The sequence below is a fragment of the Eriocheir sinensis genome, chromosome 59 (genome assembly GCF_024679095.1).
Source record: "Eriocheir sinensis breed Jianghai 21 chromosome 59, ASM2467909v1, whole genome shotgun sequence".
NCBI lineage: Eukaryota > Metazoa > Arthropoda > Malacostraca > Decapoda > Varunidae > Eriocheir > Eriocheir sinensis.
Genome location: NC_066567.1, coordinates 9163117 through 9188282, shown reverse-complemented (window position 1 = coordinate 9188282; position 25166 = coordinate 9163117). Strand labels below are relative to the sequence as shown.

General features: G+C 44.8%; 1 protein-coding gene across 6 annotated transcripts in view; it reads right to left on the bottom strand.

The window, feature by feature from the left end:
- The window catches only part of LOC126985543 (C-Maf-inducing protein-like), a 125826-nt gene extending 100812 nt beyond the window's left edge, over positions 1-25014 (bottom strand). For all 6 annotated transcript variants that reach the window (XM_050840639.1, XM_050840640.1, XM_050840642.1 and 3 more), the window contains exon 1: positions 23933-25014. In XM_050840639.1, coding sequence (XP_050696596.1) covers positions 23933-24901 — 969 coding nt within the window. In that variant the 5' untranslated portion in view covers positions 24902-25014. The remainder of the gene's footprint in view (positions 1-23932) is intronic.
- Between the last annotated feature and the right edge of the window lie 152 nt (positions 25015-25166).

The window sequence follows — 25166 nt, the reverse complement described above, 5'->3', positions numbered from 1 at the left end:
GACCAATAGGAACGCGCGTTGGGGCTCCGAGGCATGCGATTGGCTGATGCACTCCCGCTCGATCGCCTTTCTGTTTGGCTAACCGGTGACGTGTGTGTGTGTGTGTGTGTGTGTGCGGATCTATTATTCAGGTTTGCTCTCTCTCTCTCTCTCTCTCACTTCTTTTAGTGCTTTTCTTTTCATTAATTTTTCATTTCCTTCCCATTTTCTTCTTTTAATCGTTTTCTATTTCATCATCTTCGTTTTTTTTCGTTTTCTATGTCATTTATTTTTGTTTTTTCTTCCCATTTTCTTCTTCCTTATATTCGCTTTTCTCTGTTCATCTTCTTTTAAAAAATTTCTCATTCATATTCACTTTTTTTTATTCCTCATCGTTTCTTCGTATTCTGTTATTCATATTTTTTTTCTCTTCCCACTTTCTCTTCTTCCTCATTTTCACTGTTAGTTTTATTCCTTTTCTCTTCCTATTCCTTCTTTTCGTCTGTATTTTTTTCTCTTCTCATTTTCTTCTTCATATTCGCTTTCTCTAATTATCTTCGTTTCCTTGTTTTGTTTCTTGTTTTATTTGTTTTGTCTTCCCATCTTCTCTTACTCACTTCCTCTTCCCATCTTCTATTATTCGTTTTCTCTTCCCATTTTCTTTTTTTTCTTCGTTTACTGCGTCATTCATGTCAACTCTCTCTTCCCACGTTTATCTTCCTCCGAGTCATTCATACCTGCTTTCTCTTCATCATCTCTCTTTCTCCTCTTCTCCAGCTTCCCCTTTTTTCCTCTTCTCTCTCTCTCTTAGTGATTTTCTTTTCATTCATTTTTCCCTTTTCTTCACATTTTCTTCTTTTTGTCTATTTCTTCATTATTTTCTTTTTTTTCCCTTTTCTCCCTTCTTCTTATTCCAGTTTCTCTTCCTCTTCCTTTTCTATCGTCTTTCTCTTCTCATCTCTCTTTCTCCTCCTCTTCTCCTGCTTCCTTTTTTCTCCTCTTCTCGCTTCTGCTTTTACTCTCTTCTTCCTTATTCAAATTTCTCTTCCTCTTTCTTTTTTTTTGTTTTCTCTTCTTTTCCATTCGTCTTAGATTCCTTTTTCCCTTTTTGCATTCTTCTTCAGTCTTTTCCCTCTTTTCCTGCTTTTTTCTTTCCTTTCCCATCTGATTTGACCTTTCGACTTTCTTCTTTTTTTCACCTTATCTCTTACTTGCTGTCTTCCTCCTCCTCCTCCTCTTCTTCCTCCTCTTCTTCTTCCAACAACAACAAAAAAAAAACGGAGAACAAATCAAGCGAAAGAGAAATCAGACACAAACACACACACACACACACACACACACACACACACACACACACACACACACACACACACAAAACAAAAACAATAAAAACAAAACAAAAACTAAAACAACAAAACACAAAACCTGACACTTGACCTCAAAAAAAGTGCGAGAAAGAAAACGGGGAAAAACAAACACACAACGTAACCTTGAAAGAAAATGAGCCACACCAACAAATAAGCAATGAGAGAGAGCGAGAGTGAGGGGGAGAGAGGGGGGGGGGGACGGGAAGGGGGGTGTTTAAAGGTAATATACAGGTGAGTGATGGCTGCAGGTGATGCCTAATTAACGTGACGAGCCCATCCAGGTAAGCCCGTAGCATCCAATAGAGGGGTTTTCTTTATCTCTGAACCCGCGGCGAGATGAAGTGAGGCTGCAAATGAGAGATGATAATAAGATGATGAAGAGATGATGATGATATGAGAGAGATGATGCTAGTGGAAGAGGTGAACAGAGGCTTAATGGAGGGATGAAGTGAGGCTGCAAATGAGAGATGATTCTGAAGTGAGATGAAGTGATGCTGCGAATGAGAGATGATTCTGAAGAGAGATGGAATGGTGCTGAGATGAGGAGATGATATGAGGAGATAAAAAGATGAAGTGAGGCTGCCAATGAGAGATGATGCTGAAGAAATGGAATGCTAAAGACTATGAAATGAGTCTGGAAATGAGATGATCCTGATATGAAAAGATGAAGTGAGGCTGAAAATGAGATGATCCTGATATGAAAAGATGAAGTGAGGCTGAAAATGAGATGATCCTGATATGAAGAGATGAGTGATGCTGCAAATGAGAGATGATGCGAATGAGATGATGATGCTGAAGAGATACAGAGATGAAATGATGCTGGAAATGAGAGAAGATGCGGAGATGAAATGAGATGATTATGCCGAGATGGAGATGAAATTAGAAGATGACGGTACTGAGGAAAAAAATATACTAAGAGAGAGAAGAATCAGGGAGAAGAGGAGAGAGAGAGAGAGAGAGAGAGAGAGAGAGAGAGAGAGAGAGAGAGAGAGAGAGAGAGAGAGAGAGAGAGAGAGAGAGAGAGAGAGAGAGAGAGACTAGGAGGCTGTTTACTGTTTATCCTGTGTACACGTGTCTGTCTGTTTACCGTTATCTCTGTTTCCTGTTTGTTGTTTCACCGAAGACTTAGAGAAGAGAGAAAACAATGTCACGAGAGACGAATAAAACATTGTAGTAAAAGAAACTGCACAAACAAACAAACAAACAAACAGGGAGGAATGACAGCCCAGATCCCTCTCTTCCTTCCCCTCTGTAATTCAATTCTTCCTCCTCCTCCTCCTCCTTTTCCTCCGTCCCTCCTTCCTCCTTCCGCCTTTACGAATCTTCCTCCCCTTCCTCCTCCTCCTCCTCCTCCTTCCTTTTCCTCTCCTCCGTCTATCCTTCCTTATCTTCGTCCCTTCCTTTCCTCTATTATTTCTCCCCTCCTTTCCTTCCCTTCATCCCTTTCTTCCTTCCTCCGTCTTCTCTCCATGTATCTTTCCTCCTCCCCTCCATTACATCTCCTTCCTTTCCTTTCTTCCTCCATGTTTTCCCTCCCTTTCCTTCCCTCCTTCTCTCCATACCTCATAACTTTCCTTTTCACTTCTCTCTCTTCTTCAAATCTCTCCAAGGCTCACGGAAAGAGGAAAAGAGAGAGAGGGAGGAAGAGAAGGGAGAAGAGAAATACAGGGAGTGTGAGAGAAGGATGGAGGAAAGGAGGAGGAAAAGGGGAGAGAGGAGGAGGGAGTGGAGAGAAAAGTGAAGAATTATGAGAAGATTTCCTTGTGTAAAACTCATCACGAGAGAGAGAGAGAGAGAGAGAGAGAGAGAGAGAGAGAGAGAGAGAGAGAGAGAGAGAGAGAGAGAGAGAGAGAGAGAGAGAGAGAGAGAGAGAGAGAGAGAGAGAGAGAGAGAGACACACACACACACACACACACACACACACACACACACACACACACACACACACTGACATTAATAGCTATCGATAACAATAAATAAATAAAAAGATCAAAAAAAGATGAAACAAAGGAAACAATAGACAATCTGAAGCCTTTGAGTTAATAGCACACCAGGAAGCGAAGACCTAAAAATAGAAACAATAGAACCTTGATTTGCAACTGAATGGAAATTGGAGAAATAAAAATAAATGGAAAAAGAAAAAAAAAAGAAAAAGAGAAGAGTATAATTTGGGTGTGATGTGAATGAATGAATGAATGAGAGAGAGAGAGAGAGAGAGAGAGAGAGAGAGAGAGAGAGAGAGAGAGAGAGAGAGAGAGAGAGAATCCACGCATACCTATCTGCCAACCGACCAACTAAACACACACACACACACACACACACACACACACAAACACCATTCAGAAGGATATAAACATTGAGTGACTTTTAGGATTTGCATAACATGAGATCGAGGAAGGGAAGGGAAGGGAAGGGAAGGGAACAAGAACAGAGGGAAGAGAAGGGAAGGGAAGGGATGGAAAAGGAAGGAGAGAACGGATGGAAGAAGAATAGAGAAGGAAGGGAAGGGAAGGGAAGGGAAGGGAAGGGAAGGGAGGAAGAGAAAGTAGAGAAGGAAAGGGTAGACAATGGAAGGAGAACGAAAGGAAGGGAAGGGAAGGGAAGGGATGGGAAGGGGGGAGATCAAGATAGGGAAGGGAAGGGAAGGGAGGGGAAGGGAAGGAAGGAAGGGAAGAGAAGGGAAGGGATAGGAGAAACTGAAGGGGAGAAAGGGAAGGGATAGAGAAATAAAGAAAGAAAGAAAGGAAGGGAAGGGAAGGGAAGGGAGGGAAGGACTGGGATAAGAATCTACTGGGCCGCAAAATATCTAACCCTCCCATCCCTCCATTCCTCCCTTCTCTCCCTTCCCTTCCCCTCCCTTCCCTCCCGTAACCTTGACTCCTAAGAACTGGTGGTGAGGGAGGAATGAAGGGTGTGGTGGTGGTGGTGGTGATGGTGATGTGAGTGGCAGTGGTGATGATGGTGGAGGTGAATGGTGATGATGGTGGTGGAAGGGAATGGAGTGAATAGTGAAGAGGAGGAGGAGGAGGAGGAAGAGGAGGAGGAGGAGGACAAAATATAACTCATGAATGAATGCAACAACAAACACACAAACAGATCACTTTAGCAATACGTGACTAGGAGAGAGAGAGAGAGAGAGAGAGAGAGAGAGAGAGAGAGAGAGAGAGAGAGAGAGAGAGAGAGAGAGACGAGAGACGAGAATGTCCATGATATCAACTAACAACCAAATAAAAATGGAAATGGAAGTATGGTAACAATGACTAGTAACAAAAGTATGGTAGGGGTATGGTAGGGTTATGGTAGGGGTATGGTAGGGTTATGGTAGGGGTATAGGAGAGATATGGTACGGGTATGGTAGAGTATGGTTAAGGATATGGTTGATTATGGTAGGGGTATGAAAGTGTATGGAAGGGGTATGGTATGGTATGGTAGGGGTATGGTAGGGGTATGACAGTGTATGGTAGGGGTATGGCAGGGTATGGAAGGGTATGATAGAGCATGGTAGTGTATGGTAGGGGTATGGTAGGGGTATGATAGTGTATGGTACTGTATGGCAGGGTATGGAAGGGTATGGTAGAGTATGGTAGGGTTATGGTAGGGTATGGTAGGGTATGGTAGGGTATGGTAGTGTAGAGTATGGCAGGGTATGGTAGGGGTATGGTAGGGTTATGGTAGGGGTATGGTAGTGCATGGCAGGGTATGGAAGGGTATGATAGAGCATGGTAGTGTATGGTAGGGGTATGGTAGGGGTATGATAGTGTATGGTAGTGTATGGCAGGGTATGGAAGGGTATGATAGAGCATGGTAGTGTATGGTAGGGGTATGGCAGGGTATGGAAGGGTATGATAGAGCATGGTAGTGTATGGTAGGGGTATGGCAGGGTATGGTAGGCAGACGTCACCTTAGCGGACTTACGTAACCCGGGTTTAATGACATCAACAGACTGGCCGCGCGTGAGTCAGGGCGTCCAACACGGATCTAAGGCACAGGAAGCAAACACTGCCTCCTCCCCCTCCTCCTCCTCTTCCTCCTCCTTCTCCTCCTCCTCCTCGATATCTTCCTCCTATCACTTGAACACTGCAAGTCCGCCTGTAAGAAAGCCAATACAATGCTTGGGTTCATATCGAGGAACTTCGAGTACAAGACGCCGGGAGTTATGTTATCCTTGTATAATTCGCTGGTAAGGCCCCACCTGGAATACGCCGTGCAATTCTGGTCTCCTAATTACAGGAAAGACATTGAATTACTTGAGAGAGTACAGCGCCGCGCCACGAAGATGATACCATCACTGAGGACGAAGCCCTATGAAGAGCGACTCGAGCGACTCAACCTCTTCACGTTGGAAAAGAGACGCCTGCGGGGAGACATGATACAAGTCTTTAAGTACCTGAACAAGCTCAGCAACGTTGATCACTCCAAACTCTTCACGCTACAAACCAACCTGAGAACAAGAAACAACGGAAAAACAATTCAAGCAAAGCGATGCAATACCGACATCGGCAGGAGTTATTTCTCGAATAGAGTTGTTCGCCACTGGAACAGCCTTCCTGCAGAAGTGGTTAGCGCAGAGACCATCAACTCCTTCAAGAAACGCATTGATCGCCACTTTGCTGCATCGGGAGTGAACTGAACGTTCCCAAGAGTAGATACACAAGTGCTTTAATCCTTCCCTGCAAGCCACTCCTATGGCAAACGGATTGATTGAATCACTGAACGCAGGCAGCCTAGTTATGAGCCAACAGGCTTTCTGCTGCCTGCTAGTCCATGTTTCCATGTTTCCTCCTCCTCCTTCTCCTCCTCCTCGATATCTTCCTCCTATCACTTGTCCTCCTCCTCCTCCTTCTCCTCTTCCTCGATATCTTCCTCCTATCACTTGTCCTCCTCCTCCTCCGCCTCCTGTTCCTGTTTGTCCTTCCTCATTTGGCTACTCATGTTCCTCCTCCTCCTCCTCCTCCTCCTCTTCTTCCGTCTCCTCCTCCTCCTCCTCCATATCGTGTTCCTATCGCTTGTTCTCCTCCTGCTGCTGTTTTTTTTCTTGTTTTTTTATTTTTTATTTTTTTGCTTCTCGTTCTTTTCTTTTTCCCAATTTCTTCTTCTTCCCTTTACTGCTTATGTCCCTCCTCCTCCTCCTCACCACCACAATCACCACCACCATCACAATTCACCACACCTCTTACCATCACCACCACCACCACCACCCAAATTCAGGTGCGCGAGAGTCTCCCCCACAGGTGCAAAGGACCCATTAATTAACTCACCTGGGGGAGGGAAAGGGGGAAGAAGGGGGATGGGGGGAGACGCCATTACCTGGACAGAACGACCACATTAAGGAAGAAGGGAGGAAGGGAGAGAAGGGAGTAAAGAGAGAAGGGATGGAAGGAAAGAACGAGAGTGGAAGAGAGGAGAGTATAGAAGGGATATGAATGGGAAGGTAAGGTGTGAAGGGAAGGAAATAAGGAAGGTAATGGACAGAAGGAAGGGAGGAAGGGAAAGGCAGGGAGTGGGAGGGGAAGGGAGGAAAGGAAGGAGGGATGAGAATGGTAGTAAATGAAAGGGAGAAAGTGTGAGAGGATAGAGAAAAAAAGGGAGAAAAGCAGGAAGGAAAAGTATTGGAAAAGAGGGAAGGAAAGAAGGAAGGGAAGGAAGGCAGGGAAGAAAGAGGGAAGGAAATGGAAGAAAAAAAGGGAAAAATAAAAGTTAATGAAAAATAAGCTTGTAAGGAAGGAAAAGGGAAAAAAACAAGTGGAAAAGGAAGAAAAGGAGAAGGAAGATTACTAAGAAGACAGAGGGAGAGAAGAAGACAAGAGAAGGGAGAGAAAACTGAAGAAATGAGAAGGGAGAGAAGAATGGAAAGTGGAGAGATTTAATGGAAGGGAAGGAGAGAGGGAGAGATGGAGGAAAGACATGGAGGAGAGACAGAATGGGAGGAGAGAAAAAAGAGAAGACAGAGAAGAGTGAATAATGGAAGAGAGAGAGAGAGAGAGAGAGAGAGAGAGAGAGAGAGAGAGAGAGAGAGAGAGAGAGAGAGAGAGAGAGAGAGAGAGAGAGAGAGAGAGAGAGAAACTATGTACACATTTCCCATAAAACTTGTACGCGAAGACTTAATTGGTGTGTGTGTGTGTGTGTGTGTGTGTGTGTGTGTGTGTGTGTGTGTGTGTGTGTGTGTAAGTGTTGGTGATAGAGGAAATGAATGTTTGTTGTAGTGACAATGTTGGTGATGTCTGATTGTACCACCATCACCACCACCACCACCACCATCACCACCACAACCACCACCACCACCACCACCACCACCACCACAACCACCACCACCACCACCCACTTGGTTAGGGATAGATTACGTCAAAGATACCAATATGAAACCATTGACTAGTGATTGTTATTGTTATCATTATTATCATTACTACTATTATTATCATTATTATTATTAAAGAGAGTATGGTGACCGGTATGGCAGTAGAATATGGTTGCAGGGTATGGTTATGGTTGACTGGTATGGTAAGGATGTATGGTGGAAGATAATAAGTTTTAGGTATGGTAGGGAATGGTAGGGAGAATAAGAGAAGGGAAAGGGAGTGAGAGGGAGAAGGAGAGGTGTGGGAAGCAGGGAGGGAGGTAAGAAAAGGAAGACAATGAAAGGAAGGGAGAAAAGGGAAGCAGGGAGTAGATAGATTTGAGAGGAAAAGGAGTAGGAGAAAGAGGAAGGGAGGGAAAGGTAAGGAAATGAGGGAGGAAAAGAAGAGGAGAGAGAGAAGGAAAATTGGTAGGGTATGGTATTGTGTTGAGGGAAGCAGGGAGTAGATAGATTTAAGAGGAAAAGGAGTAGGATAAAGAGGAAGGGAGGGAAAGGTGAGGAAATGGAGGAGGAAAATAAGAGGAAAGAGAGAAGGAAAATGGGAATGGCAGGGTCTTGTGTTGTAGAGAAAGCAAGGAGTGGATAGATTTAAGAGGAAGAGGAGTAGGATAAAGAGGAAGGGAGGGAAAGGTGAGGAAATGGAGGAGGAAAATAAGAGGAAAGAGAGAAGGAAAATGAGTATGGCAGGGTCTTGTGTTGTAGGGAAAGCAAGGAGTGGATAGATTTAAGAGGAAGAGGAGTAGGAGAAAGAGGAAGGGAGGGAATGAAGGAGGAAAATAAGAGGAAAGAGAGAAGGAAAATGAGTATGGAAGGGTCTTGTGTTGCTTCCTCTTATCTCTGTGTTGCATTATGTGTTGTCTTATCTCTGTGTTGCGTGCGCCTCGACAAAGAGAAAAATTCATAGCATAACACAACACGACACGCAAGACTCGCAACACAAAGCCCTTATTCCGTGAACGTGTGTGTGTGTGTGTGTGTGTGTGTGTGTGTGTGTGTGTGTGTGTGTGTGTGTGTGCGGATCAATAGGAAAAGCAGGTCGTTAATTAGGGATCGTCAATGTTCGGTTAATTAAAAAACAACAACAACAATAAAAATAATAAAAATAATAACAAAAAAACACGTACCCTACAAATCCACACACACACACACACACACACACACACAGGTGCACATAAACGCACACATGACCGTTGCCGTGTACACCATTTGGCTAATCGACTAATCTACAATTTTGACGTGGAGCAAAATTAATTATTCGCCAGGATTTGCTCTCTCTCTCTCTTTATCTATCTATCTATCTATCTATCTATCTATCTCTTTATTTATCTATCTATCTATCTATCTATTTCTTTCTCTTAACATTAACGTAAGAAATAATCAGTTTTCGTTAAGTGTTTCGAAGTGTTGCGTTACGTTATAGTACAGAACGCAACACTCATACAACGCAGAGAACAACAAAAAAAGAAGTGTTGTTTCCCATTACACTGAAACACACACACACACAAAAACCCGCAACACTTAACGCAAATGAAACCAAAGTAGTGTTGCTGTTGTGTGTTGCGTTCATTGCTTTACTTACAACACTCTGAGAACTCCATTACGAACACGTGTTTTGGGGGTTTGTTTTACTTCGCTTTTTTTCGTTACTGCTCTCTCTTATACCCTCTTTATAGCGTATGGGCAGTTTGTGTTAATAATAAATCATAGAGGAGTACGTTGTGTTGCTTGAGAATGCTAGAATGGGTCCTTTTTTTCACAACAAAGGAGACAGCTCAAGGGCACAAAAAAAGGAAATAATAATAAAAAAAAAGCCCGCTATCTGTTGCTCCCAAAAAGAATCCAAAGAGATGGCCGAAAGAGAGGTCAAACTTATAGAGTCAGTACGTTGTGTTACTTATGAATGCTAGAATGGGTCCCTTGTGTTGCATATTATAGAATGGTTTCCAATATTACTTCAAACCTTTTATTCTTTTCCTTATGACTTTCCATCTTATTTTATCTCCCATTATCCTTCTCTCTCTTATTACTTGTCCCTTATATTCCTTTCCCTTATTCTCTCACCTTATAATCCTCTGTGGCTACCTTACGTTACTTATAAATGCCAGAATCGTTACCAGGAGGACTATAAATGCCAGAATCGTTACCAGAAGGACTATAAATGCCAGAATCGTTACCAGGAGGACTATAAATGCCAGAATCGTTACCAGGACTATAAATGCCAGAATCGTTACCAGGAGGACTATAAATGCCAGAATCGTTACCAGGAGGACTATAAATGCCAGAATCGTTACCAGGACTATAAATGCCAGAATCGTTACCAGGACTATAAATGCCAGAATCGTTACCAGGAGGACTATAAATGCCAGAATCGTTACCCGGTGAACTATAGGTGACAGACTCTCTCTACCTTGCGTTCCTAAAAATGACTGCATCCCTCCCTGGTGAACTATAAATGCCAGACCCGCTACCAAATGTTTCTATAGATGACGGACTCTCTACCTTGTGTTCCTAAAAATAAGACTCTCCCTGGTGTTCCTATAGATGACATAACCGCTACCAAATGTTTCTATAGATGACGGACTCTCTACCTTGTGTTCCTAAAAATGACTGTATCCTTCCCTGGTGAACTATAAACGCTACCAAATGTTTCTATAGATGGCAGACTCTCTATCTCCTGTTACCGAAGAAGACGTTAAGAGAGTCATCGTTCCGTATTCGTTATAGAGAAGCAACGTTAAGATGGAAGAGGGCAAGGAGGAGTAACGGAGGGAAAGAGCGTGTACAGAGCGAGCAAAGAGGAGGAGGAGAAGGAGGAGGAGGAGGAGGAGGAGGAGGAGGTATGGATCGATGTGCCGAGGCTGTACTAGATGGAGGGAGGGAGGGAGAGGAGGTGGAGAGGGAGGGACGGAATAGAGGAAGAGGTGGAGGGAGAGAGAAGAAGGGAGAGGAGGAGGAGGGAGGGATAAAGGAAGGAATTAGGATAAAAGAGAGAAGTAAATCGAGATATCAAAGGATTTTTACCGTAACACAATCCTCTCTCTCTCTCTCTCTCTCTCTCTCTCTCTCTCTCTCTCTCTCCTTTATAAGCTTCCACAAACAGACGTCTTCCCAACACACACACACACACACACACACACACACACACACACACACACACACACACACACAGAAAGGATAATGGAAACGGCGCCCACAGGATCTCTTGAAGGACGTAGGATAAAAATAAGATCCTACCCAATCAGAGCAATCCTTCACCAGTCTCAACCAATCAGCGAATCCGGTCGGGCGTGGGACAGCCGAGGTCACTCACTCCCCCCTTCTCTCTTTCCCTTCCCCAAACTAGGTCACGGCGCTAAACGAGGTCACGGGGGGGAGGGAGGAGGAGGAGGAGGAGAGGGTAGGAATGGATATGGGATTGATAGGGGATTGCAAGAATGACTGAAGGGAAGGAAAGAATGGATTATAAGGAGGGGAAGAAGAAGATAGGGAGAGAGAAGGGAGTTCAAAAGGAGGAGAAAGAAGAAAGGAAAAGAAAGAATGGATTATAAAAAGGAAGGGAAGAGGAAGGGAGAGAGAAGGAATAAGAAACAAGAAAGGGAAGAAAGGAAGGGATCATAAAAGTGTGAATAAAGGAAAAAATGGTGATTAGGAAATGGGATAAAAGGATAAAAGAAGTAAAAAAGGGAAAATATTGATAAAAAAAAGGAAAGGAGAAAAAACAGAGAGATATAAATGAGAAGGAACAAAAAAAAAGATAAAAAAAAGCTTGTGACTGAAGAAAAGAGAGAAAGAAAGGAAGGAAGAAATAAAAGAAAATGAAAAAGAGAAAAGGAAGGAAAAAAAGGGAGAAAAAGTAAAATAAAGAAAGAAGAAGGAAAAAGATAAACGACAAGAAAATACAAAGAAGGAAAATAGGAAGGAGGAAAAACGAGAGAAGAGGAAAAGAAAAAAAAGGAAGGAATAAAATCAAAATGGAGGAAAAAAAGTGAGAGAAAGAAAAAGAAGAAGGAAGAAAAAAAGGAAAATCAGAGAAACGAAAAGAGGAAGGGAGATAAAACGTAAGAGATGGAGGGAAAAAAAGGAAGATAAACGGAGATACAAAGGAGGAGGAGGAGAACTTGAGAGAGAAAAATGAGGAGAGAGAAAGGAGGGAAGGAGAGATGGATAGGAGAGATCATTGGAGGAAAAAGTGTGTGAAATGGAGAGAAATTAAAGGGATGGGAGGAAAGGGAAAGTGATGGAGGGGAAAAAGGGGAACTGGAGAGGAGGAGGAGGAGGAGGAGGAGGGGAAAAAAGGAGGATGAAAAATTGAAAGGAGAAGGGGAGAGATGCAATGTCAGAAGGGGAGAAGAGAGAGAGAGAGAGAGAGAGAGAGAGAGAGAGAGAGAGCATGAATACGTTATTTGGTTTGGACGAGTGTGATAACGATTCTCTCTCTCTCTCTCTCTCTCTCTCAGGAAATGGTAAATGCAGGGGAGCGAACATCAAAGAGGAGGAGGAGGAGGAGGAGGAGGCGGTGGAGGAGGAGGAGGAATAAGCGTAGGATGCACGGGTGACTGGTTAAGGAGGAGGAGGAGGAGGAGGAGGAGGAGGAGGAGGAGGAGGAGGAGGAGGAGGCGGAGGAAACTGGAAACAATAACAAAAAAAAAAAAACACGAAAAAAAAACAAAAAAAAAAACAAATTAAAATTAACACAACGTCGTAGGATCCCCAAAGGATACCCAACAAGAGTCCTACTGAAGCAAAGGATCCCAGGAGGGGGGGAGTGGAAGGGGAAGGAGAGAGGGGGGGAAGGGGAAGGACTCTATAGTATACCAGTAGGACTTCCGACGAGGAGGAGGAGGAGGAGGAGGAAGGTGGGGGGAGGGGGAGTCCTATTTCTATGCCTATGTCGAGGATCCGGTTGAAGGATGTGTGGCACTTTGGCTCCCTCAGTGCCTCTCCTTACGGGTCACTGTGCCATGCCTCTCTCTCTCTCTCTCTCGCCTCCGATGCTTCTCCCCCCCTCCCTATAATGCTCTCCTCCTCCTCCTCCTCCTCCTCCTCCTCCTCCTCCTCCTCCATCTCCTCCTCTTCCCCTTTCCTCCACTCCACTCCACTCCTCCTCCCTTACCTAATTCACTGTTGTTTTACTTCTCCCTTTCTCTCCCTTTATCTATTTGTCTTTCCTTTCCCTCCTCTTCCCTTATTTCCCTTCCTCTCCCTTTCTCCCTTAACTCCTTTTTCCTATTCTCCCTTACCCTCCCCTTCCTCTCCCCAATCTCCCTCTTTTCTTATCTTTCCTCTTCCTCCCTTTCCTTCCACCATTCCTCTCCCACTCTCCCTTAACTTCTCTCTCCTATTCTCCCTTCCCTTCATCCTTTGCCTCTTCCTAACCCTCCCTTACACTCCCCCTATTCCTCCCTTCCCTCTCTCCCTCCCACCACACGGCACTGCCCAAATGGTGTCAACAGGGCACGGCTAACACGCCCCCGGCACTGCTCTGCGTCATGGCACTGGTGCGTGACGTCACTGGCATTACAACCTGGCTTGGCACCTGGTGATAAGGGACTGGAGATAGGCGGTCAATCAGTCAGTCAGTCAGTTAATTAGTTTGGTTGTTGCTGGGTTAGGTTGATAGGGTCAGTCAGTCAGTCAGTTAGTTAGATAGTTACTGTGTTTGGTTAGGTCAGTCAGTCAATAGGTACGAAGATGTAGTAGTAGTAGTAGTAGTAGTAGTAGTAGTAGTAGTAGTAGTAGTAGTAGTAGTAATAAAAGAGAAAAAACAAGACGAAGAAGAGAATATCGTAGAAGGAGGAGGAGGAGGAGGAGGAGGAAAATAAAGGAATAAAGCAGAAACAGAGAAAGGGCTGTTGCTGGTTTCTCAGTTCGTTGTTCTCCCCTCGCTTGGCACCGCTTGGCACTGCTGTCGCTAACCGGATCTTGCGATGGTACGAAATGGCTCTTGTTTTGCCACCTGGTTATCGAAGTTCTGGGTATGTTTACGTCACCAGAGGGCGCACGTGCTGGGCTCTGGCGTGACACTCGTGGCACTATACAGCTGGATTATGATTGGCACTGAAGGCACTTTTAAAACCTGATTCTGAGAGGCATTGCTTGTATGTTAGGAAGTATAGAGGTGCTAGTTTGCATTTACACTTTTTGGCACTCTCGAACTGGATTACAATTGGCACTGAAGGCACTTGTAACACCTGATTATTAGAGGCATGGCTTGTATGTTAGGAAGTACTGTATAGATGTGCTAGTTTACATTGGCACTTTTGGGCACTCTCGAACTGGATTATAATTGGCACTGAAGGCACTTGTAAAACCTGATTCTGAGACACACTGCTTATATGTTAGGAAGAATAGAGGTGCTAGTTTGCATTGGCACTCTTTGGCACTCTCGAACTGGATCATGATTGGCACTGAAGGCACTTGTAAAACCTGATTCTGAGAGGCACTGCTTTGCTACGCTAGGAAATATAAGTGTTACGGGCATACTATTTAGCATTTCGGCCACCAAGCACACACATTTGACAAGGCTTTCATAGTTTTGGGCATAGCCAGGGGTAGTTTTATGACCCTGGTGGTAGTTTGACCCTTCTTCTGTACCGTGAACCTAAAAAACACTCATTAGAACCCGACTGATCTCCTTTCCGGCTTTTGGTAATAGTTGATGTGAGGGGTGGAAGCGTCTGACCTTAGTCTCGTTAATGGCACTCGTTAATGGCACTCTCCACCTATGTGTTAAGTCTCCATTGGCATTCTAGAACTGGATTATGTTATGGCTTTGAATGGCAGTTGCAACACACCTAGGCACTGATTATACGTTAGGAAATCATATACAGGTGCTGATTATACATTAGGAAATTATATAGAGGTGCTAAGTCATTACTGGCACTCAAACACTGAATTATGCTTTGATCCTGAATGCCACTTGCTACACCTTCATAGAGGCTTCTGGGCGAGATTAATATACACTCTATCTTGTTTGTATAACGTTGTATTTACTTTTTTTGGTCAGTGATCGAACTTACTACATCAGAAAATTATTAAAAAGTGTTAGATTCCGCGTTGGCACTCAGACCTTTAATGCCACTTGCTACACTTGATTCCTTGAGGCACTGCTTTTGGACGGGGTAAAATATACACTGTCTTGTTTGTATGACATTGTAGATTTTTTTGTCGATAAACTACGCCAGGAAATGATAAAAGTGCCAGATTCTGCATTGGCACTCTCTGGCACTGAATGACACAAGAGACACTGCTTTTGGACGAGATAAAAACATGCACCATCTTGTTTGTATGACATTGTAGATTTTTTTGTCGATAAACTACGTCAGGAAATTATATAAGTGTTAAATTCTGCATTGGCACTCTCTGGCACTGAATGGCACTAGTTATACCTGATTCACTGAGGCACTATCTTGTTTTCATGACGTAGTGTTTACTTTTTTTGGTCAATAATCGAACTTACAACGTCAGGAAATGATAAGTGTCGGATTCTGCGTTGGCACTCAAGCACTGAATGGCACTAGAGGCACTGCTTCTGGACAAATTATATATACACTATCTTCTTTGTATGACGTTGTATTTACTCTTTTTCGGTCAATAATCGAACTCACTACGTCAGGAAATGATAAAAATGTAAGAGTCTGCATTGGCACTCTTCGGCCCTGAATGCCACTCGCAACACGTACTCCCCAGACGCCCAAGGATAGCGAGGCACTGGAGTCACGTCAGAAGATGCTCTACCTGTTACTCTTTGGCTTGGCACTGTCTAAAGATGGAAATATCACGTGTTCTGAAGGCCTAAAATGGCACTTGTTATGGCACCTGGCACACGGAGATCCTTGGTGCACTACTGAAAATGGACCGAGTGTGAGAGAGAGAAGGGAGGCTGTGAAGGAAAGGGAGAAAGAAATGGAGATGTGAGAGAGGAAAAAAGGGAGATTAGAAAAGAAGAAGAGTAGGTTAGGAAAGAGAGGGGAAGAAAAACAGATTAAGAGAGAAAAGAAGAAAAGTTGATTAAGAAAGATGAAGAAGAGATTTGAAAAGAGGAAGAAAAGCAGATTAGTAAAGAGAGGAAGAAAAGTAGAGTAGAAGAAAGACAGGAAGGAAAGTAAGTTAGGAAGGAGAGGAAGAAAAGTTGATTAAGAAAGAGAAGAAGAAAAATTGATTAAGAAAAAGAGGAAGAAGAGATGAAATAAGGTAAATAAGAAGGGGAAGGACACTCATAGGAAATAGAAAGAATAGAAGGAAGGAAAGTAGATAGGAAAGAGAGGAAGAAGAGAAGAATAGGAAAAAGAGAGGGGGAGAGAAGAAATTAAGAGAAAATAAGAAAGATCGAAGGACAGTCTTAGGAAATAGAAGGAAGAAAGGAAGAATAGGAAAAATAGAGGGGAAGAGATGAAACAAAAAAAAAAGAAAATAAGAAAAATCGAAGGACAGTCTTAGGAAACACAAGTATATGTCAAATTGGATGCCCTCTCACGTGTTATTCTTATAAAAACACACACACACACACACACACACACACACACACACACACACATCAAGGAGAGTAGAGATGGCATCGTTTGAGTCTACAAATGTCATGAGCTGGACGTGTTTGGCCCTGAATGCAGCTTGTTTTGGCACCTGATTCCTGCCCACCTGTCTGTCGCCTAAGGCCTTCACGGGTGCCTCCTAAATGGTACTTGCTTCCACCGATTTCTGGCACTTTTTTTTTTTTAGAGAGATTATTTCATTATGCATGTTTTTGTTTCTCTTATTATTATTATTTTTTTTTTTACAACAAAGGAGACAGCTCAAGGGCACACAAAAAAAGGAAACAATAATAAAAAGAAGCCTGCTACTCGCTGCTCCTAAAAAGAATCCAAAGAGGTGGCCGAAAGAGAGGTCAATCATTAGGTCATCTTTATTTTTCATTCATTGTTATTTGTATGTGATTTCTGGCACTGATATTAATACGAGTAGAAGACTAGCGTTATGTTTTGGGTTGGCACTCTTCCATGTATGACCATTGCTACTTCTAATTTACTTTACACTTTTACGTCTCCACAGGTTCAAGCGGTAATATTAACATGAGATTGGTACTGAATTTCCTACTGGCATTCCTTCTCGAATTCCCACTAATATTAAAGAAGACTGGAATTGCGTTTTGTATTGGCACTCCTGAATTGTACATGTTGATTTTGATGGACATTACTTTTTTACAGGTTTCAGGCACTCTCGTTATTGGTAAAAGAGTATTGCATATCGTATTGGCACTCTTTCTTGTATTCCTATTGCTGTTTTCATCATTGCCTTAACTGACTTTGTATTGGCACTCTTTCTTGAATTGTACCTGTTGATTTTGATGGACGTTACTTTTTTACAAGTTTCTGGCACTCTCGTTATTGGTAAAGTAGTATTGCATATCGTATTGGCACTCTTTCTTGTATTCCTATTGCTGTTTTCATCATTGCCTTAATTGACTTTGTATTGGCACTCTTTCTTGAATTGTGCCTGTTGATTTTGATGGACGTTACTTTTTTACAAGTTTCTGGCACTCTCGTTATTGGTAAAGTAGTATTGCATATCGTATTGGCACTCTTTCTTGTATTCCTATTGCTGTTTTCATCATTGCCTTAATTACTAGCACCCTATTAACTTTGAATTGGCACTCTTTCATGTACTGCATCAGCTGTTTTGACTGGAATTTGAATTTGTATCTTTATTCCTACCGTATTGAATTTACTTTTGGAATTAAAATATGAACTGGCACTATTTCGTTAAGTGGCACTCTTCTGGTATTGTTGTTACTGCCCTTGTTGCTTGTGTGGTGGTAATACTCGTACTGGTCGTGTTTAGTGGCCTGGCATTCCCATACGTGTAGTCTCCCTGTTATTTGTACCGATGCTGCGGCTTATGCTCATTAATCTTCTTATCTTGCGCGGATCAAAGAATTAGCAGACTGGCATTGCTACTGCTTCTACTTCTACTTTATCTACGTCTTCTACTTCTTTTTCTTCTTCTGTCCCTACTACTGCTACTACTACCACCACCACTACTACTACTACTACTACTACTACTACTACTATTACCTACTACTACTACTATTACTACTACTACTACAGCTACTACTACTACTACTACTACACACACACACACACACACACACACACACACACACACACACACACACGGATTTACAGCGAGGTTATACAAGCGAGAGACAAGTTACTTAATGCCTGATCAACCTCCCACTCTCTCTCTCTCTCTCTCTGACTCAATAATCATCAATCCAGCACCACTCGTGACCCTCATCTCGCAATCCCTTCCCTCCCCTCCCCCCTCCTCTCTTCCCCTCAACCTCCCCCCCCCAACACACATCCTGGTGACAAGTGCATAAAAAATCGAGCCGCCGCGAGGGTCAGACGGGCCAGAGAGGGGACGAGTCTGCGGCCGAATTGGGAGGCATAGACGGATGTACGGAATGGGCCACAGAAGGGTCGGTTTGAGGGCAGAGTAGGGCAGATTGGGACACAAAACAGAGTGGGATCGTAAACTAGAATGAGACAGAGAAAAAGGGACGATTTGGACAGAGTATGACAGAATTGAACTCAGAGCAGAATGGGACACTGACGGATGTACAGAATGGGCCACCGTAGGGTCGGTTTGGGGGCAGAGTAGGGCAGATTGGGACTCAGAAGGGACGGTTTAAAGATGGACTAAGGCAGAATGGGGCACAGAACAGAATGGGATAGAGAAGGGAAGAGTCTGTGGCTGATTCGAGAGGCACAGACGGATGTACAGAATGGGCCACCGTAGGGTCGGTTTGAGGGCAGAGTAGGGCAGACTGGGACGCAGAAGGGACGGTTTAAAGATGGACTAAGGCAGAATGGGGCACAGAACAGAATGGGTTAGAGAAGGGAAGAGTCTGTGGCCGTTTGGGAAGCACAGACGGATGTACAGAATAGGCCACAGAAGGGTAGGTTTGGGGGCAGAGTAGGGCAGACTGGGACGCAGAAGGGACGGTTTAAAGATGGACTAAGGCAGAATGGGGCACAGAACAGAATGGGATAGAGAAGGGAAGAGTCTGTGGCCGTTTGGGAAGCACAGACGGATGTACAGAATAGGCCACAGAAGGGTAGGTTTGAGGGCAGAGTAGGACAGATTGATTGGGATACAGATGGGACGGTTTAAAGATGGACTAGGGCAGAATGGGACACGGAAAAGAATGGGTTAGAGAAGGGAGGAGTCTGTGGCTGATTCGAGAGACACAGACGGATGTACAGAATGGGCCACAGCAGGGTCTATTTGAGGGCAGAGTAGGACAGATTGGGCCACAGATGGACTAGGGCAGAATGGGACACAGAACATAATGGGTTAGAGAAGGGAAAAGTCTGTGGCTGATTCGAGAGACACAGACGGATGTACAGAATGGGCCACAGAAGGGTCTATTTGAGGACAGAGAAGGACAAATTGGGACACAGAACAGAATACGAATGTGACATAGTTTATAGATTTCCCACAAGAGGTATTTTTGTTCACAGGGAAGATATTTTTAGTGTATAATTTGCTTTGGGTATTCGACGTGGATGTATGTTGTGTGATTTTAAAGAGACATATATTTAACGAGAGAGAAGGGGTTAAAGAATTAGAGGAACGTTTTTATCACATATTTCAGGAAGGAGATGTAAATTTGATACTTTTTTTTATAATTCTAGGCATTCAAAACCAAACCGTAGAGATATTTATTAACGAGAGAGAAGAAGTTAAAGAATTAGAGGAACATTCTTATCACATATTTCAGGAAGGTTATGTTAAAGGTAAATTTGATACGCTTCATTATTCTAGGCATTCAAAACCAAAGCGTAGAGATATTTATTAACGAGAGAGAAGAAGTTAAAGAATTAGAGGAACATTCTTATCACATATTTCAGGAAGGTTATGTTGAAGGTAAATTTGATACGCTTCATTATTCAAGGCATTCAAAACCAAAGCGTAGAGATATTTATTAACGAGAGAGAAGAAGTTAAAGAATTTGAGGAATATTTTCATCACATATTTCAGGAAGGTTATGTTAAAGGTAAATTTGATACGCTTCATTATTCAAGGCATTAAAAATCAAAGCGTAGAGATATTTAAAAAGACAGGTGGATGAATATATTACGTGGGCTTTTTTATCATTGTTTCTTTTTTTGTGTGCCCTTGAGCTGTCTCCTTTGTTGTAAAAAAAAATTACGCGAGGCAAAGAATTATAACATCAGTCTTACAACGTCTCATGAACTTCAGTAATACAACAATATTAGAGTAAATTTGAAGTTCTGTAATCAATTTGTTGTAAAAAAAAATTACGCGAGGCAAAGAATTATAACATCAGTCTTACAACGTCTCATGAACTTCAGTAAGACAACAATATTAAGGTGAATTTGAGGTTTTGTAATCATTTAAAACCTTCAAAATCAATTAGAGCATAGAGTAATTTTAAAGACCGACGAGTTAAAAATAGGAAGAGGATGAGTAAGTAGATCATCCCACAAGTTAATGACGTAAGTGTTGATAAGAAAGATGTTATTTGTTATCCCTTCACTAAGGTTACAGGACCGAGCGTTGCGTAGGCGAGGTGTGGGCCGCAAAAAAGAGGAAAAAATAGTCTTACTCATCAAAAGGAGGAAAATCTGTTGATGGAACCTCCTTGAAAGTGAGGATAAGAACACACACGGATACAGAGAGATAAATATATAGAGATAGATAATGCTAGAGAGAGAGATAGAGATAGATAGATAGATAGATAGATAGATAGAGAGAGAGAGAGAGAGAGAGAGAGAGAGAGAGAGAGAGAGAGAGAGAGAGAGAGAGAGAGAGAGAGAGAGAGAGAGAGAGAGAGAGAGAGAGAGAGAGAGAGAGAGAGAGAGAGAGAGAGAGAGAGAGAGAGAGAGAGAGAGAGAGAGAGAGAGAGGGGGGGGGAGGTTCATCCGTCAACTCATAATCCACACACGTACATACATACACACATACATACATACATACAGACAGACAGACAGAAACGGACAGGGTAACGCACATATCCATTCACACACACACACACACACACACACACACACACACACACACACACCACACACACACACACACGCACACACACACACACACACACGCACACACAGACAGACGAACAGACAAGCCCAAAATGAGACGGCTAATCCTCAAACCTCTTTTACGTCACCCATTCCTCATCCTTCACCCTTCACCCCTCTCATCACCCGTCCCATTCATCCATCACCCCCCTCCCCCTCCCCCTCGCCCCCCCTCATCCATCTCCCCCGCTGAAGGATCTCTCTATTCACCCAAAGGATTCGTTGTGGCATCCTACACCGACCCTCTTAACTCCTACGACCCTCCTAAGCATATAGATCAGATTACAGGCATTAATATTTCTCTTTTTTTTAGCCGTGTCCTTCGTCCGTCTGTCTGTCTGTCTGTCTGTCTGTCTGTCTGTCTGTGTCTTTCTCTCTTTCGTCTTTTCCTTCATTCCTATTTCTTCTTCACTTTCTACGTAACTTTCTTTTCCTCTTCAACTTTTTTCTCTTTCTTCATCTTCATCTTATTCCTCCTTTCACACCTTCATTCTCTCTTTCTTAAGCCTTTTTCTCCTCTCTATTCCTTCTCTATCTTCTCCTCAATACTTCTCTTCCCTCTCTCTATCTTCTTCTGCATCTATATCTCTCTCTTTTCCATCTTCTTTCTACCTTTCTTTATATTCAGTTTTTATACCCTTCGTTCCTTCTTTCTTCTTCTTCTCAATCTTCCTCTCCATGTTTATTCTTCTTCAATATCTCCCTTTTCGTTCCTTCCCTCTCTCTCTTCTTACAATCTTCCTTCCCACGTCTGTTCTTCTCACACATCTCCTTCGTTCCTTTCTATTCCCTCTCTTCCATTCCTTCCCTCACCCTCTCTATCTTCCTCCTCCTTCCCCTCCATTCCCTCTTCTTACCAGGTTTTTCTTCTCTAACTTCCTCCTCATATCTACTCTTCTCTTTCTCCCTCGTCTATTCTTCCCTCTCCTCCTTCATTCATTCTCATTTCTACTCTTCAATACCTCCTTCGTTCCTCTCCATTCCCTCTTTATCTTCCCTACCAGCTTTCTTCTTCTTTAACATCCTTCCCATGTCTACTTTTATGTCTCCTTCTTTCCTTCCCTCTCCCTCTTTATCCTCCTCTTCCTTGCCCTCTGGTTCTTGGGATGCGTCTCACGTGTAAGGCGGACCACGCGGGGTGCCAATCAGCAGGTGAGAATGGGTCAGGTGTAATCAGATCAGGTATAGACGGTTGGCGACTGGCTGGGTGACTGACTGACTGACTGACGGACTGACTGGCTGACTGAATGGCTGATTGACTGAATGACGGACTGACTGGCTGACTGAGTGACTGACTGACGTACTGACTGGCTGAGTGAGTGAGTGACTGGCTAACTGATTGGCTGACTGGCTGACTGACTGACTGACTGGGTAACTTGTGGAGATAATCAGTTTTGCGATTTTAAGGATTAATTGTAACTAATAATAATAATAATAATAATAATAATAATAATAATAATAATAATAATAATAATAATAGACGAATGTTCTTAGTTTTCAGACAGCATTCTTTCTTTTTTTTTCGTGTGTAACCGTCAAATCCCTTCCTCCTCCTCCTCCTCCTCTTCCTCCTCCTCCTCCTCCTCCTCCTTACTGAGAAGAGAAGAGAGGAGGAGGTCCGGGATGGAGGAGAACCTTCGAGTCTGTATCAACAAGAATAAAACACATTAGCGACAAAAAAAAGGAAAACAACAACATCGACAACAACAACAACAACAACAACAACAACAACAACAACAACAACAACAATACGGAGGCAGACCGGCATAGCATTAAGATGATTCATGGAGATGAAAAAAGGAAAAAATATTAGAAAAAAGGGAAAAAAATCAGGAAAAAATCAGGAAAAAGGAAAAACAACAGAAAAAGGGAAAAAATATCAGAAAAAAGGAAAAAAACATCAGAAAAAAAGGAAAAATAAACAGAAAAAAGAAAAAATCAGGAAAAAGGAAAAACATCTGAAAAAAAGGAAAAAACATCAGAAAAAAGGAAACAATCAGAAAAAAAGGAAAAACATCAGAAAAAAGGAAAAACATCAGGAAAAGGAAAAACATCAGAATAAAAAGGAAAAAATCGGAAAAGGAAAAAATACATCAGGGAAACGAAAAAAGCATCAGTAAAAGGAAAAAAACATCAGACAAAACGAGAAAAAAAACAGAAAAAAGGAAAAACATCAGAGAAAAGGAAAACATTAAAAAGAGGAAAAAACATCTGAAAAAAGGAAAAAAAAAAAACATGCATGAAAAAGACGACATTCTGAAGAGGAGCAAGAAACGTAAGAGCAAAAAACAAACATGCAAAGTAACGTTTTATGAAGTAGAGGATTTTTAAAGTGGGAACGACTACTACTACTACTTCTACTACTACTACTACTACGCTACTAACACAAGGAAGAACGACTACAACAACCACTACTACTATGATGGCTACTACGACCACGACACCGACAGTACAACCAGTGACAAGGTGTTCGATTCCCTGCTCTGATTTCCTCGTGACGACTCCAAGACGACGACGACCAGCACGACGACCACCGCCACACTCACGCCCCGACAGAGAGAGAGAGAGAGAGAGAGAGAGAGAGAGAGAGAGAGAGAGAGAGAGAGAGAGAGAGAGAGGCGGCTTGTTGACTTTTCTGGCCAAACATTCACAGTGTCGCATACTTGCTGGGAAACTCAAGGTCGGGGAAGGAGGAGATGGTGGAGGAAGAGGAGCTGGAGGAGGAGTCTAAGAGCTCTCTCTCTCTCTCTCTCTCTCTCTCTCTCTCTCTCTCTCTCTCTCTCTCTCTCTCACACACACACACACACACACACACACACTCGAGGCCCTGCCCAACGTGTTGCCTGCGGGGTATTGCTTGCTCTTTGACCTCCCTGCCTGCTCCTGACCCCCCTGCTCCTCCCCCCTCCCTCCCTCCCGTTGCTACCTAACAGCGGTAATGAGGAGCAGGGCGCGGGCCGGGCCCCGAGTGTCCGTCCCGGCCGCGGGGCAGGGGCGTGTGGTGGTCGCCGTGCATTCCCGATCGATAAAGGTGAGCAGGTGATAAAATGCGCATTTCCTTGACGTGTGATGAGCTGGCGGCGGTAATGAGCCGGCGGCGGCGGCGGCGGCGAGGGACTTACCGATCTAGCGGCGAGGGCGGCGTGGGTGAGGACGAGGTACTCCTCCCGCCACCCCTCCAGGTCGAACACCAGCTGGCCCACCTCGCCCGTGACGCGGTGCAGCAGCCGCTTGGGCAGCCGCGCCAGCTCGCCCACCTCGGCCCGCAGCCCGCCCGCGCCCACGCCCGCGTCGTCCATCATGCAGCCGGGCGCGGCGGACAGCACGCCGTGCACGTTGTGGATGCTGCCCTCGGAGCGCGAGAGGGCGGAGGTGAGGGCGGCGGGCGGCGGGATGATGGTGTTGTTGAGGCGCGGGTGCCCCCCGCCCACGCCGCCCGCAGAGCCCAGGTTGTCCTGCGAGCGGGACTTCTTGCGGCACAGCCGCTGGTGCCCGCCGGCCAGCCGCTCCAGCATGGCGGAGTGGCGGCGCGACTTACGGCCCGCGGCCTCGGCAGGGGACTGGGCGGGCGGCGTGGGCGGCGTGGGCGGTGTTGGGGGCGTCAGGGGCCCGGTCTCCTCGAGATTAACCATCTTCTCCCAGGGGGGCGAGGCCTCTCCCTCGGCGGGGGGGCGCCAATCCCCCTGGGACAGGGACCTGTAATAGGCGGCGGGGGGCGAGGCGAGGCCCGGGGAGGGCTGGGAGGGCGGGGCGGGGCAGGGCTCCTCCTCGGCCTCGTCGTCCAGCACGCTGTCGGAGGAGTGTCTCCGGGCGTGGGCGGGCGGGGGGCCGCCCATCATGACGTAGGGCAGGCTGGGCCGCCAGGCCGCCGTGGACACCCGCTTGAGCAGCACGTAGCCCTCGTAGCGCGCCTGGAACTTGCGGCGGCGGCTATTCATGAAGACGCAGGCCGTGTTGCACGCATCGCAGAACTGCTGCCGCTGGTGGGAGCGTGGGCGGGGCGCGGGGGCCGCCGCCCCTGCAGGAGACACCATGGGCGGCAGGGGGCGTGAGGGGGCGGTGTACAGCCCCCCTTGAAGGGCGGTCAACATGACGCTCACTCACACACTGGTCGGCGCGGTGCTCATCACCAGCACTGCCGCGCGTCGCTCGCCACCACTGAGCCTCACCACCGCCACACACAGACTGGCTGGGGCCGCGCGGTGCCAGTCGGCGCGCCTCGCCCTGCGCACGCCTGACGCGCACCACCCCCGCCCCCGCCCTCCATAACGACCCAGGCTCGCCACGACCCCCGCCCCACGACCCTCACCTTGACCCCCCCTCCGCCCCCCCACCTCGGGTACTGCCCCGCGCCCC